Source organism: Zootoca vivipara, chromosome 8 (genome assembly GCF_963506605.1).
Source record: "Zootoca vivipara chromosome 8, rZooViv1.1, whole genome shotgun sequence".
Taxonomy (NCBI): domain Eukaryota; kingdom Metazoa; phylum Chordata; class Lepidosauria; order Squamata; family Lacertidae; genus Zootoca; species Zootoca vivipara.
Window position 1 is genome coordinate 49,322,449 of NC_083283.1, and position 16,596 is coordinate 49,339,044.

The following is a 16,596-nucleotide window of genomic DNA, read 5'->3' on the forward strand; positions in this document are numbered from 1 at the left end:
CACTTGCTTATTGGATGCCTCGCTTCCTGGATCGCCTCGTTCTCCAGCCTCGCGCGCCTCTCATTGGCCCCGCTGAGGCAGCCGTTTGATTGGCCGCCGCGTCGCTCTCCGCTGGAGCATGGCGGCTGCTGCTGCTGCTGGTTCGGAGATGGTTATCCTGGGCAGCTGTCCCTGCACAGCTGAGGCGGAGGGCGTGCAAGGGCGATGCAGGGGACTCGGGGTAGCTGGTTTCATTAACTTAGCAAGAGGAAACAATAGTTCGTTCAAATTTATTCATTTTCATTATTCATTAGTTCATGCACACAACAGCATTCCTTTCTCCCACCTCTACGTTTTGTGTTTTTCGTGCCTGTGAAGAGCTTGTAAGCTTTGTAGCATCTTCAGAGGCCAGAGGCCCTCGCCAAGTGTGAAACGACTGGTAGCTACTGGAAAAAAGACTTTTTTGGGCGGTGGCATCCCAGTTACAGAATGCCCTCCCTAGAGAAGCCAACCAGGCGCCTTAACCTGTGAGCCTTTGAAACCACTTGATTTTGGATCTGCTGCCTGTTGCAGTGGTGAGATGTGGCTTAACAGAAGGTTACTCTAATCAAGATTTAAAAGCTGCTCATTGTGAGACTCTGGAATAGGGATTCAACTGGTTTCAGAATGGGGAAGTACTCCTTTCCATATTGGATTATTGCAGCAGGTCTACCTTTGAAGAGTCTTCAGAAGTTACATTTCGTCCAGAATACAGCAGCAAGCATGTTAATGGGTACTTGTTCTTGCCCTGTACTTGTTACTAGATTCTCTTTCAAGCATAAAGCAAAGTGTTGGTGATTGTTGAAGCCCAAAACAACTCAGATGCAGGATATATTGGGGACCACCACCTCTCACCCTCTAAGACCCAGTGAAAATATCATTCTCTATCTCTCACTTGCAGTGGAGGTGCAATTGGGCAGGATTGGCCATGCCCAGATTAGGAAATAGATTGCCCCAGAATGGGCCTGTTGGGAGTTTGGTGGGAGAACTATAGTTAATGAGCATACAAGGATTGTGGTTTGGTTTTGTTTTTGTAAAAACGCCTTGAGTTGCTTGTGGTGGGAAAATGCATCTAATAAATTAATTAATAATAATATATCAGTTTCATCATGGCTTGTTTAAACTAACCACAATTATGAAACCCTGGGCTATAATGGGGATATGTTGTTTGTTCAAATTAAAACTGAATGCTTCTGACCTCTGTCACATACTACAGAAATAGGGGGTACCAGAGTTTTCAAGAACAAAGTTCCATGCAGGTACTGTACATTACTAGAATGCTAAACCAAAGTTTAGTGTTACATCCAAAACCAAGAAATAACTTATTAAAAAGGCAGAAAGGCAGAAAGGCACTGCACAAATTATGCAAAGGATTAAAAATTGGTCAAAGTCATGATTTTATTGCAAAATAAGTGCCTTCCTCATAAGCAAGTTAATATTGCAAAGTACAGTCAATATTAAACTGTTTATTCATAATCTTGGTTGAACATTTTATTTCCACGATTTATTTAAAGTTCCACGATGCCTACCAGCTTTTAAAGTTGATGTAGAAGTGATTCTGTATGTTGAACTTAGTTGTTTCAAACACTTTTCATATTCAGTATTAAGTTTTATGGCTTCTTGAAGTGCATATTTTAGATCTTCTATTTCATCAAAAAAATCCTAAAAAGTAATACCATACACAGTATTTTAATTTCCCACTTTGTCCATTCTTGTATTCACCACTGAAATACACTTATAGGAAACAAACCATATTTTAAAAAAGATTTACAAGAACTCAAGATTTGCTAATGAAAAGTCCAAATTTTAATTTGATTGGAATGTTACTCCTCTTAACATCTAACAGATGCAAGATTCTAATCAATGGAAGATTTTGTGAACTGCAATGTGTGCCAAATCCTATTCAACTAGTAATTAGAGGACTTATCTTCTGGACAAGTTCACAGTGTGGTACTGAAGGCTTGATTACAGATTTTTTTAGTTAATTTCTCAGTTAGTTTGGGGTGTTGTTGCTGTTTTTTGTACACTGAAAAGACCAGTCAAAGAAGTGAACTCAATAGCTCATTTATTAAACCTAAACTGTTGGACTGCCCCTATCCTGCGACCTGTCTAGTCGGATTGTCCCCTCTCCCCCACTTTACATTTTATAACATTTATTTGTTTTAGTATTTGAAAATTAAATCACCTTGGATGTTTTGGCAGAAAGGTGGTATATAAGTGCAATAAGTAATGATAAAGTTACCTTGTCTAATGCAGCAAGCTCATTTCTCAACATTCTTCTTTCCTTAGATAATGATTCATTTTCCATCTTCAGATGCTGAATCTCAAAAAGCAGCTGGTCTATAGTACAATGAAAAACCAGTAAAGGTAAAGGTAAAGGGACCCCTGACCATTAGGTTCAGTCGTGACCGACTCTGGGGTTGCGGCGCTCATCTCACGTTATTGGCCGAGGGAGCCGGCGTACAGCTTCCAGGTCATGTGGCCAGCATGACTAATCCGCTTCTGGCGAACCAGAGCAGCGCATGGAAACGCCGTTTACCTTCCCACTTGGAGCGGTACCTATTTATCTACTTGCACTTTGACATGCTTTCGAACTGCTAGGTTAGCAGGAGCTGGGACCGAGCAACGGGAGCTCACCCCGTCACAGGGATTCAAACCTCCAACCTTCTGATCAGCAAGCTCTAGGCCAGGGGTTCCCCAAACTAAGGCCCGGGGGCCGGATGCTGCCCAATCACCTACTAAATCCAGCCCGTGGACGGTCTGGGAATCAACATGTTTTTCATGAGTAGAATGTGGTTTTTTTAAAAAAAAAATGCACCTCTGGGTTATTTGTGGGGCCTGCCTGGTGTTTTTACATGAGTAGAATGTGTCCTTTTATTTAAAATGCATCTCTGGATTATTTGTGGGGCATAGGAATTCAAGGGCGTACCCACCATTCGGCAAGTTAGGGCAGCTGCCCTACTCTAGAAGCAGGGCTGGTGGGCAGAGGCGGAGCACAGCCCGGCGTAGCGCGAGTTCGCCATTCCCGCCGCGCCGCGCCGCACCCTCCCTCCAGCTCCCCGGCGCGCCCTCTGGCAAGGCCAAGCGCGGCGGGGAACCAGAGAGTGCGGCGCGGCGGGCGGGAACGCTGAACTCGCGCTCCGCTGGGCTGGGCTCCGCCTCCGCCCACCAGCCCTGCTTCTAGGGAGGGGCGGAGGCGCGGAGGAGGCAGCCACAAGCTCGCGCTCCCCACGCGCCTCTGGAGCTTCGTGCTGGGCGGGGGAGCCTGGGGCCGCCTCCTTGAAAGAGCTGCGAGGCACGGAGGAGGCAGGCACAAGCTTGCGTTCCCTGTGCACCTCTGGAGCTTCGTGCCGGGCACGGGAGCCTGGGGCCGCCTCCTTGAAAGAGCTGCGAGGCGTGGAGGCAGGCACAAGCTCGCGCTCCCCGTGCGCCTCTGGAGCTTCGTGCCGGGCGCGGGAGCCTGGGGCCGCCTCCTTGAAAGCGCTGGGAGGCGCAGAGGAGGCAGGCACAAGCTCACGCTCCCTGCGCCTCTGGAGCTTCGTGCTGGGCGCGGGATCCTGGGGCCGCCTCCTTGAAACAGCTTGGAGGCGCGGAGGAGGCAGCCACAAGCTTGCGCTTCCCGCACGCCTCTGGAGCTTCGTGCCGGGAGCGGGAGCCTGGGGCCGCCTCCTCGGAAGAACTGGGAGGCGCAGGCCACGTAGCCCCGCCCACATTCCCACTGTGGCCCCTCCCCTCCCGCCCCTTGCCCCCCCTAATTTTGATCCTGGGTACGCCCCTGTAGGAATTCGTTCATATTTTTTTTCAAAATATAGTCTGGCCCCCCACAAGGTCTGAGGGACAGTGGACCAGCCTCCTGCTGAAAAAGTTTGCTGACCCCTGCTCTGGGCTCTGTGGTTTAACCCACAGCACTGCCTGCGTCCCCAGAAAAACCATTAGGAGCTCACTAAAGCTAAATTATGTTACATATTCATAATTTACAAAATATGCTTATACAGTATCTTCAGGCAATTTTCTTTTATAATAACGCCCTGTATCAAAGAAAGTATTGGAATTTAACCCAGCTAGTGGGAAACCTCCATGAATATTGTAGATATTGTTTCAGTTATAATTTTAATAACTTTATTCAGACATAACATGCCTAAGAAACATGATCACAAAGTATATGTTTACCTAAATATTTGCAGGAACAGCTCCCCTTCTTTTTACACACACATTTGTAAGACCCATTTTTTTCCTGTAGTGGATCAGGTTTGTCCTTTGGTAACATCTTTTTACTTTCCAGCTTCTTCATCTTTTGGTTTGCTAAATCAAGCTGGTATTCCATATCATTAATTTTCATCTATGATAAAATAGTAGAGTATTTGTAATAAGCATTTAAATTAATACTATATCTAGCATCCTTGGAAGCACACTTTACACACTTTACTAAACTTTATTGGCATTAGAAGCTAGCAACAAAAACGTGAGAGAAAAGGAGTCAGATTCCCATCCAAATCAAAAGATGAAAGTGTGAGATGGAAATGAGAAACATTATTGACTCAATCTATGCCTGCAACATGTCATACATTGCATAATGTTCATTTTCTGTCAATCAGTTTTGTGTCAGTTATATGAATTTTTACAAGCGTCTTCAGGACTGTCAGCTACACTCATCTATTGGCAAGGGTGCATGCACCTCCAATCCAATAAATGCACTATGCAAGCAAATCCAAATGCTAAACACAATGTCTTTCATCCATAGAGGATCTTAAACATGCAGCCATGTGTTAAAGAAAATATTGGCTTGCTTATTTTCTTTCTTTATGCAAATCACCCTTGCTACATCAGATGCTGAAAGCTAATGTCTATCCCATGCTCCCAAGAGTTTGGAGCTTATATTAACAGTTAACAATAAAACAAGGCACAATAAAAACAAAATGTCCAATTAAATTATGGTTAATTATCCAACACTTGACTAATCCTGGCCATTAAAATGCCAGCCTAAAGAAGGCTCCTCCCCTAAAACCCCACTACTAATTGCATTATCCCCATATCAGATAAATTTACAGTAGGGAATCACTGAGATTGGCATTGTTGAGGGAAATGTCATGAGGACTATGCAAATTAGATGGAACACAAACAGCTGAAAACACACAGTAAATTCCAGTGTGGGCAAGCCCTAAATCTTGAGTACTCTCTTAAAGTAAGAGTTTACATGAAATCATATGACCAGAACTTACAGAAAGTCTTGCAATGGTTTCACATTGTCCTTGGTTTGTTTTTAATTCTTTATTATACCTTTTCTGTAGATTATGATACAACTGGAGTACTCTGGAAGAGCAAACAGACAAGAATGATAACTGCTGATTTTCCTAATACAGATACAGATACAGAAATGCTTGTTCAAACCCCTCTGAAAAGAACTGGCAGCAGGGCTTGGTGGGTTCCATTCACTACATGCAAAGTGTTTGTTTTGTTTTGATTTGATTTGATAAACACTGACATCCAGAATGTGAAAGATGAGGCTTACAGAGGTGGAATGGCTGGGTGTGGGTGACAATGTTGAGTAAAAAGAAGAGAAAAGGGCAAGTACTGTATACCGGGAGAGGCCCTTGGCCTATTACCACTGGTCACAATTCCAGGACTACAGGGAAATTGTTATGTACTAAGCTTCGATCCTAGAACAATAGGCAGGAAGGATCCTAGAATGCAACAACTGATTGGCATGCAGGAGGAGACCAATAAGGCTCCAGGAGGAAAGCAGAATCAGCCAATCAGACAGGACTCATTGTGTAAATGATGTATATAAAAGCCAGAGGTTTGGAGGGAAATTCAATCACTGTTTTACAAGTTGCAATAAAGAGCATGAAATCACTGCAGGACTCCGAGTATATTTCAGGAATGGTGCAGAAGGAAGCTGAGATGGGGAAGTTTGAGACATGACCATAGCTGCCAAGTTCTCCCTTTTTAAAAGGGAAATTCCCTTATGCTGAATAGGCTTCCTCGCAAGAAAAGGGAAAACTTGGCAGCTATGGACATGACCAGCAGAAAAGGACTCCCTGCCCAACTCTACAGATCTGAGAAGGACTGTAGCAATAATAGCAGTGGCAGCAGGAAGGGGAACCCTAATTACCTACTGACCCCAGTGAGATCTAGAGTAAAAAGAATCTAACTGAGGACTTGGTGACACAATTTTAGAATGGCCTAGCTGACAAAAGCAAGATTTGCTAGCTGATAATAACTGTTTATTATGAGAAAATAATGTAACTCACACAGCAGTAAATTGGATGAAACCACTGACAAAAATGTAACATGCCAAAATAGAAGCTCATTTTTTTAAAAAAAGAGAGGGGATTGTTTTTCTTTATCTCAGCTGCAATACTATTCACGCTTAACTGGAAATACATCTCCATGACCACAACTGGACTAATGTTTTACGTAAATATGCACAGAATCAGATTCATAGCAGAGATACATCTAACTATACTTGCACAACTTACCTAGCATTTTCCTTTACTCCTTCATGTTCCTTACGATAAAACCCATCGCCTTTAAGGGGTAAGTGGATTTCTGTTTGAACTGGCACACTAAGTTAAACAAATATGATAATTTAAAATCTCTTCCCCAAGCATGAACATTTTTCTCTATCTTAATAGTATATTCTGAAGCAATTAAAAACGTTAATGCCAAAAATAATCTGTGGCCTCAAAAGCTACATACTTGTATTTTGATTTTTATTATCTGGATATATTATTAGGAAAAACAACAATGAGATAACAGAAGTTCACCAAAGTACATTATCATTGATCATAGAACATGGTCACATGGCCTAAAGGCACATGCATCAGAACATGGTATGAAGGCTATCAGTTTGCTGAGGCTAAGCAGGTCTAGGTCTGGCAAGTAGCTGTATAGGAGACACCCTAGGAACCACATGTACACTGCTTTGGGATATGACTGGAAAAAGATGGGATATAAATGCATGGGGGGGACTGAATATATATGTTCATTAATATTTTTCAGCTGGACAGTCAAGATTTACATTTGGTGAAATTGTTTTTTTGCTCAGACAGAAATATTTTTTTCAGGGAAATAATAATATTTCCACCTCTTAAAAAGCATTAATTTATCACATTTTCAGACAATAAATAATTAATTCATTCAATGGCAGATTTACTTGCCCCATAGTTTTATTATTATATATAAACTACTACTGTGAACATAGTCCTCGTTCAATGTCTTCAACTCACACAGACTTGCTTTAGGAGTACTTTAATGTAAAAACTCTGCAAATATTACCTAAAGTACTACATCAAATATGACCATAAGAGCAATTATGGATTCCCAAACTACTGCTTCTTAAGTCAGCTTTCCTATAATATCTCATAGCTGCAGTCTGCATTAGGTACCTCAAAAAGCTACAAAGTCTGTGGAAGTATATAATGAGCTATTTGAAGACCCAGCACAATTTACAGAGCATGGCTGCGCATGGGAGACAATATCTGTCTAATAATCCCAAAAAATTAACGAGTCAAGAATAGGAATTAATCTTCAATATTTATCCTTCAAGAGAAAAGTATAAATCCATCTATCCAAAAACATACTTTTTCATGCGTCATAGTATAAACACTCCCAAAACTCAAATTTAAATGTTTTGAAAAGTGTTTGAAATGATTTCATAGACTGCAAAGTGCAACCTTACTTCAAACCTGATGCATAGCAAACTACAACCTGTGCTCTTCCTGCCCAAGGGTTTGTCAAACCACAGATCCTATCACCCCTGACCATTGGCTATGCTGGCTGGGTCTAAATCAAATCTTTAGCTGGAAACATGGACATCTAAGGAGCAAAGATATATATAGTCTTACTCTTTCTTTGTGACACAAGTAGGCAGTAACTTCTTTTGCCCTTGCAGTTGTTCTTGTAACTGTGCCCAATCATATTCCAACTGCTTGTTTTTTAGGCGTACGTGCCTCAGCTTTTTAAGCAGCAACTGATTTTCTTGTTGGAGCTGGAAAAGGGAAGAGAAAAAATGTTTCTTATGTTAGGAACAGATGCAGTTAACTAGTGCAATTGAATAGTTATCACTGTGTAAAACATCCTACTTTAGCTTTCCTTCTTTAAGGATGTTCTCCCTTTAATCAAAATACTCGCAAAACCTAACCTAGAATGTTAGTTTCCAAACTCAGAAAAACATTTTTTTTCCTATTTCACATTGTAGAAATGCCAGAAGAACTGTTGGGGGATTTTTCCAGCCCTATATGAAAAAAGGAGGGGTGCACACACTAGAGTTATTAGCTTTAGGATATGTTGGGATATTAACTGGCCTAGAACTGTAGTGATATTTTTATTTTATATCATGTGCAGTATTGTGGTTATTGTAACTAGCATTCTTTCAATTAAAAAACCGCTGAGTTTGAGCACAAATCTGAGTAAAACATGATACTATATAAAAACTATTACTAAGTAGCCCTTATTTCAGGTAGTTTTACTAACTAGCTCCTTTAACTCTAATAAGAGTTGAAAACCACTCAACAGATACAGGTCTGCTAGGCAACTAAAGAGAAACATGACTCAAGTCAACCCATGCACATCAACCAGTACATCAGAACTGGCCCTCTCTCTTTTTATCTTACTTTATTCCTCCTCTTAATATATGCATCTTCTTCCTGTATGCCATCTTTGCCATTTCCTTCATAATTAAGTCATTTTTATCCTGCCTCAAAATGTTCATAAAGGAATTTTCTAAACCAGGACAGCTATGCTTTATCTGCTTCTCAAAGGTACGTAATTTCTTTAGCACATCCTTATAATTTTAATTTATCCCACCACTACTTTTTCATCTAGACAGTAAACTTTAAGGCTATGTCATTTTATGTTCTTTCCTAGAGCTCTGCATACTGTTGTGTTAAATCAGTGTTTCTCAGAGTTTAAAAAAGTATGCACTCCCTTCTATCCTATCTAAGCTTATTAGATATTACTTATATATAGCCTACAATCAGCTCTCATACCACTTTTTCTCAATCCAACTCACATATGCCCCCATACACAGCCACACTACATGACCAAATGTACTAAATAAATGTACAAGAATAGCATTGCCAGGATACTTTGTCTTGTCTTGGTGAGAAAATATTTTATCTGCCACGGTCTAACAAATTCTATTGTAAAATTATGGGGTCAAGTATATGTCCATGTTTATCTTTGGGCACAGACCATTGAAGATCCAGGGAAGTCCCAAAAACATCCCTGGCCAGCTAGTCTCTCTCTTGCAACACCAGTGTTAGTGCAAAACTAAAAATTAAAAAAATGTTTTCTAGAGTGATGTGAATAGGAAGTAATGTTTACTATGAGTTAAGATCACTTTATATTTGTTTCCTTCAGCCCACTTTCCTGCTGGGCAAATGCATAAATTTAAATATATAAAATGAGCATAGCTGTCAACTTTCGGATTAGAAAATAAGGGATCACCTGTCCCGGGGACAGTCTACGGTATATCTAACAATCCAGGATAGCAGCAGAAAACAGCGCTGGAATAAGGGAGTTTCCCGCAAAAAAAAGGGAGGGTTGACAACTATGACAATGAATTAGCAAACATTAAGGAGCAATAACTTGGTGTCTTTCCTCTGTTTATATGCTATAAACAGCTGTATGGCAGCTATAAGAAATGAATATGGGCCGTTCTTCCCAGTTTGTGGAGAGGAACACCGAATCTATCTTTTTAGGTTCTAACTAGCTGTTAAAGATACATACCGGTAGCCCTCTGCTGGGGTTGGGGGGGGGGGGGTTGAGTGAAACATACTGTTTTTTAAAATAATTTATATACCACATCTTCAAACAAAAAGCTTCCAGGGTTGTTCATCATCATAATCATCATAGAACAATGACAAACAGTATCACAAAAGCAATAAAAGTTCTTTGGCTGTCGCCCAACACCATTTGGAGGGAATTCCGAAAGTGAGATGCCACAACCCAAAAGGCTCTCGCTGCAGATAACACGGGGGGGGGGGACGGTGTATGGCAGTAGGAAGGAAATCTGCAGAGGACCTCAATCGACAAGAAAGGCTGGTGTGTGTTTGGAACAAGGGCAAAAGATACGGGGAGAGAGCGGGATCCGCCCAGCCGCCACCCCCTTGAGGTGAACCGGATGCGTCTCTCTAGACACTGACAGTAGCCGCCTAGGGAGCCACTTTCCGTCACTCACTTGGAGGCACCTGTGAACTGACGGCAGCGCCATCCACTTCCCTCCTACAGCCTCCCACACGGAGTGGACGCCAAACATCCGGGGAGGGTCACGTGCCCGCCCTTCCCCCGAAAGAGACAACCAATGAAACGGCGGGAGGGGAGGGGCCTTCCTTTTTATCAGGCCGAAGCCGCCGGGTTTCCAAGTTCAATGGCTTAAACTTAAAAGCCTATCATCTGCGACGAGTTTGCAACGGGAGGAAAGGCCCCCACGTGCGGGCTGTCCAATGTCGCGCCTGCGCTACATGAGTAAAAGTAGTACGGAAGGATTCGCAACAGACGGAAAAACCATGTATCCTGCGCCCGATGAATATTATAAAAACCCTGCCTACTCATAGGCTGGCCCCACGCCGCTAAAGCACAAATAGTGAAAGGGAGCGAAACCGACTTGTTTACGTTGGTAGAAAGAATTCTATGAGGTCATCCAAACGCGACTGCAGTTTCAGGCCCCGCTTCGGAATTTCTGCTTCTGGGTTACCATGGTGACAAGATTCTGACTTGGCTAAGTGACTCCGGTGTCCCCAGCCCGGCACTGAAACGTAATAAAGAGATGGCGACTCGGTTTTGAAAGGAAGTTCTTTTGCGGTCAAAGCTCGTTGAGAATATAGAAGAGTTAACATGCACGCAAAGACTTACGAACTTGAAACTGCCAAAATATAGTATAGCATTGGCTTTTGTAGAACTCTAAAGATACACATTTATTATGGGGAGAAATCGTTAGCTTTTAAGGGTCCACAATACTTTCTGTTTTCACTGCAAGAGACTCTCACAGCTTCCCTTCTGGAAACAGCCAAAATATTAAAATTTAACGTCGTGGGTGTTTAATGAATTTCATATTGCCAATCTTTAAGGCTAAATAGTATATCTGAGTGTTATCCTGCACTGTTTGAGAATGGTAGACACCTGCTTAACTTACTGGCACAATGAATTGATTGAAAGTTAGGTGAGCAAACCTTTTATATAAAAATACAAACGACTTTTCATTTTTATTTGAAGCCTAACAAACCAGGCTATTTTTTGCTGGATTAACTAGACAAGAACAAAAAGGAACTGGAAAGTAAGGGTTGTGTCCTGCTCTGGCTTATCATAATATATGTCAACACTTTAAAAGATAAATTATTAGAAAACTCAAGAAACTGGATAGCTGTAAGATCCTGCAGTACTAAATTTAGATGCACAATGCACCTGCTTCTAGATGAGTGCTTGCAGCCATGAGCTATTTAGCTATGATCCTGTATCCACATAAGTCCCATTCTGTAGGATTTACATCTAGGGTTACAGTTAGCAATTTAGATTTAGCAAAGTTATTCCTAATTTACCAGCTGGCAGCTGCACAGGTTACAGGGAAGTTTGTTACAATTTCATGTCACACGACCGGCAGACCTATTGGAAAATTCAGTACAGTAAGCCCACAAGTTACACACATTTAACTTGTGCATATTCAGCTTTACACACTTGGCTCCCCCCTTTTTTCCTTTATTTTTTTTTAAAGGAGTAGGCATCCGGGGAAAAGACTTTGGCAACCAATGTGTCTTGACTCTTCACTGTGCACAATTTTGGCTGTAGGCATAATCCCCAGAATATTAACCCCCACATAAATTGTGGACTTACTGTAATTTACAACAACAAATGCAATTACAGTGAAAGTGAAATAGATCAGAACACAGTCTCAGTATAAGATCACTATTAAGATCAAATATATGTAGAGATTCCTAATATTTATGGCATACTGGGATGGGGCTATTTGTTCCAATTACTGCTAATTTCTCCTCCCCAAACCTCTCTAGACACACTGCTGACTAAAAATGCAACTAGGTCATATTCCCCCTCCCCCCATTTTGATCAAACCTGGTTTGGGGCAAAATGCATGAAAATGCAATCCATATGAAGGCATCCACACCCCTTCTCTACCCACCAGCCACTGTACAATTGGGAAACACATATGTGCAAATGGGACAGAAATGCAGAGTCTGTATCTTACACTGGTAATGTGCACACAGCCTCATTTATAGATTACTGGTGTTTGTAGCCGTCATAATGGATGCCCAAATTAGCTGCATCTGCAGTTTGTATGCTAACACCAGCCTCTTCCATAAAAACATAATCTTGTCACAATTAATCTTGCAAACATCCAGGATTCTCTGGGTTTTCTGTTTTACTCTCATATTTTATAAATAGGGCTGCCTAGGAAATTTCTTTAGAAACTTCAACTAGTTCAGAGGAGTATGACCAGTTGAACTGAGACCATCATGCTGATCAAGTATTGCCAGCTCTGAAAGGCCTTCACTGCCTTGCTATTGGTTTTGAGACCTAATTCAAATAGCATTTTAATTATTTTATTTATTTTAAAAAAACTTGTAAAGTCCTATGTAGCCTCTCTGAGCACCAGCCTACTCTCTCTTGTTCATGTGACCATATTTCTGGATAGGAATATGTGAAAGAACAATCAGAATCACATACCATGGCAATACACTCTGGAGGATCAGGAGAACATGTGGCAGTGGAAGTAGAGATTTTTCCACCAGACAAACAGAAATGCTTGTGCTGATGGAATGATCTCTTTAGTGCTGCATTGAATTCTGCCCCAAATCTGCACATAGCTGCCAGGTTTTCCCTTTTCTCGCGAGGAAGCCTATTCAGCATAATGGAATTTCCCTTTAAAAAAGGGAGAACTTGGCAGCTATGAATCTGCATGGGTAGTACTGTATTCAGCGAAGTTTTACACAGAGTAAAGCCATTGAAATTAATGGATCTAACTTAGTCATGTTCATTCATTTCAGTTTCAACTATAACTTAGTTGAATACTACCCCATATAAATGTAGGCATGTTGGCTCTGCAGTGTGATCAGTAATTCTACAAAATGCAGGGTCTCCAGATATATACCGTAGCAATTCCATGTCTATGCCAAATTTTCCGAGTAATAAGGACACAATCCTACTCCCATCTCCACAAATTCATAATCATGGTTATGGTTGCATGAACAGGGCTCCAAGTAACACCAATAGGATATTGAACAAATAAACAGTTCTATTTTTATAGGAAAAGAGGTGCTGGAACTCACTCTTGTTCTCTTATAATGGCACCGGAACTGAGTACTGGTGAGTTCCAGCTGAAAAATAGCCCTGCAAAGAAGTAACTGGCATATGAATATGACTAATCCAACAGTCCTGTTAAGTGTGACTTACTCCCAGGTAAGTGTGTATATGATTGCAGTCTTAGTGTCATCCAATCCAACCCCTTGCAATGCAGGAATCCTGCTCACAGCCATCCCTGGGTGGACTCGAATCACCAACCTTCTGGTAACTAGGCATATAAACTGACCCACTGCTGAAGGGACTCCTCTCTGTAGATCTTTTAAAGGAACATAGGAAGCTGCCCTCTAGTAAGTCATGTCATTGGTATATCTAGCTCACTATTGTTAACACTGACTGGCAACAGATACACAGGGTTACAGTTTTTCTCAGCCCTATCTGGAGACACTTGGGATTTCAGCTAGGACCTTTTGCATGCAAATCATGTATATGCTTACCTGGGAGCAAGCCCCACTAAACTCATTGGAATTTATAGCCAAGTAGACGTGTAGGATTGTGCTGTTGGATTTTGGTCCTTCAGAAGAAGAGTAATTCTTTATTTCATTGCATCTCTCTAAATTAAATCAGGATATAGAAACATTGCACATTCATTCTACAGAAGATAGAAACTGCAGAAACCTGGATGAAGTGCAACTTTTACAGAGGCTACATGACTTTTTAAAACATAATGACACCTGGTGATCAAAAGGATTTCAGTCTCATCAGGCAGAGGCTATTTTTAGTCAACAGCACCAAGAAGTCAAGTTATGAAAGTCAGTGTTATGAAATATAGACTTCCTGGGGTTATGAAAGGTACATCAGAGCACAGTTCAACAGCTAGGAAGCATCTGTCATTCACGGTGAACTAAACTGAGCAGTTGGAGGGACTGGGATAAAAATACAGCTCTGTTATTATCACTGTTCCATTGAGCTATGGTTCTTTCATCAGAATCCTTTTGAAATAATTAATCCTTATTTACAGCAAGAACTGGAAACATGTGGAAGTTACTGGACTCCCAGCTCCCTTCATCCAGGACCACTGGCCATGCTGGCTGGGGCTGATGGGAGTCCAAGGAAATCTGGAGCAACACAGTTTCACACCCCTGGGACATTTTAATATACTTTCACTATAACTTTGCCGCATGTAAATTCAAGAACTAAGGCTTATATTTGCACAGGTATTCACTATTGTTCAGCGAAACCAGGGTGCTCTTAAATAATAAAACTTACTAATGTTGGTGATTTATTTATTTATATACCACCATCAATGTAGATGGCCATGTACACAATTAAAATAAGAACTTCTAACCCAAAGAGTGAACAATCCAGTTCGGTGCTAAGTATTTGCATAATTGAAACAAAATTAAAAAATCCTTCAAGTAGCACCTAAGTTTGTCATAGGTATGCTTAAGTGTCCACAGTATCTTTACAAGGGAAGAAGGGGGGGGGGAACCCGGGAGCAACTGGCTACACCCTTCTGAACTGATTGGCCATGCCTCCATGACTTCCTCACAGCCCTTACCAGTCTAGTAGACATTGTGGCAAGTAGCAGGTTTGGTGTGTGCGCGCGCACACACACACAAAATAAAAACATAATACAAATGAGATGTATATTTTTTCAAAAAATAAAATAAAAAGAAAGATAGGATTGTTAACGGTCTCAGCTTTATTGCTACATACAGGCTCGCTGTTCTATCTGTTGTGCAAGTCAGGAGGTAGAAAGCCCCATTGAATTCAATAGCACTTACTTCTAAGCTGGCATGTTTAGGACTGCACTGTAAATCCCTTTCTTTGTATGTTGGTACTTTGGGGGGGCTGCCTACAGTAGTTTTTAAGAGTCCCCAAGCTGTCTGTGATTCATCATATTATAATGAATCAATATTTGCATTATTATTCAGAAGCTGATCCTGCCACTTCTGCATTATGAATAAAGTAGAAGCAGTTTTCTACATACCAGCCTTCATGTTCCAGTGAGTAAGGTTTCATTATGCATAATTCCGGCTGCACACAGAATGTCTCCAAAGCATGCCCTAGCAAGAAAAATCAGGGTGGAAAAATATGTTAGCTGCAGTTGGGACATAAAAGCTGAATACTAAATGAATATGTGGGAAATGTGCTGGAAAATAATGCTCATATCACTTATAACCAAACTACAACAGATATTTTTAAAAGCCAGAAGAGTGTTAAATAAAATTTGTATATTTCACATGTGCATAATTTTTTATAAAGTGTGTTTGGAATTATAGTTCCTGTTTCAATATTTAATTATACTTTCACTAGATATTGCATACACAGTACACTCAGAGAGAAAGAGTGACAGTGATACACAGACACACACACACTTCAAGGTTGCATTACAATACTATCCAGGATGATTTTCATAAAATCGATAATCTTTTAAATAATATTACTTAAATTCCTCCCCGACTGTCATATTATTTCAAAAGACTACTACAGTACTGTGATCATAGTATGTGCCACTGCATTTGAAAACTGATTATAAAGGTTTCACAGGGTACAGTTTGTGGAGGCTCCTGAGTCTTAGAATACCATTACACTAGGGTTTTAGGATCTGCATTCTGGTCTCCATTCACACCTGTGTTCTACATTTTCTCTCCCAAGTATGTCTGTTCATGCCTTTCATGTAGTAGGTATGAACAAGTTGCAATATACTGTAATTGCTAGAACCCTGTAACTCAGGAATCACTGGGCCTTCTCGGTAGTGGCACCCGCCCTGTGGAACGCCCTCCCACCAGATGTCAAAGAGAAAAACAACTACCAGACTTTTAGAGGACATCCCTGTTTAGGGAAACTTTTAATGTTTAATAAGTTATTGTCTTTTAATACTTCTGTTGGAAGCCGCCAAGAGTGGCTGGGGAAACCCAGCCAGATGGGCAGGGTATAAATAACAAATTATTATTGTTATTGTTTATTATTATTATTATTATTATTATTATTATTAGGGCCAGTGAGCACATTTCAAATTTTAAGAGTGCTGTGGGCACCGGTTAAAAAATGACTGCCATGTGGGGCATAGCATAACACAAATTTTAGAGAGAGCAGAGTTGTGAAAATTTTCCCATACAGTAATTGTATTTCCACAATTCTGGATGTAGATATACAGCTTGTAGGTTGTAGGCAGATATGGATATACACAGATACATAAAAGTACAAAGTATCTCTTTTGCTCTAAATAAGTTCAGCAATTCAAGATGTTACACTTGACAAGTAACACTGACTGGCTAATTGATTAACGGACACTACTGAGTTGACATGCATCTATCA

The 16,596-nt window shown here is 41.0% G+C and overlaps 1 protein-coding gene across 2 annotated transcripts; it reads right to left on the reverse strand.

Moving 5' to 3' along the window:
• Nucleotides 1–6: 6 nt before the first annotated feature.
• LOC118090258 (uncharacterized) lies at nt 7–10,279 on the reverse strand. 2 transcript variants are annotated; one of them, XM_060277913.1, is made up of 8 exons: nt 10,202–10,264; nt 7,866–8,008; nt 6,498–6,584; nt 5,238–5,328; nt 4,189–4,357; nt 2,261–2,358; nt 1,548–1,680; nt 7–237 (listed from the first exon to the last, which is right to left on the reverse strand). In XM_060277913.1, the coding sequence occupies exons 1-8, from the start codon at nt 10,232–10,234 to the stop codon at nt 8–10; spliced, it is 984 nt and encodes a 327-aa protein (XP_060133896.1). In that variant the 5' UTR covers nt 10,235–10,264; the 3' UTR covers nt 7. The 2 variants fall into 2 exon arrangements, with proteins under 2 accessions (XP_060133896.1, XP_034981632.1); XM_035125741.1 differs by lacking the exon at nt 7–237 and having other exon boundaries at nt 1,399–1,680; nt 10,202–10,279.
• Nucleotides 10,280–16,596: the final 6,317 nt, after the last annotated feature.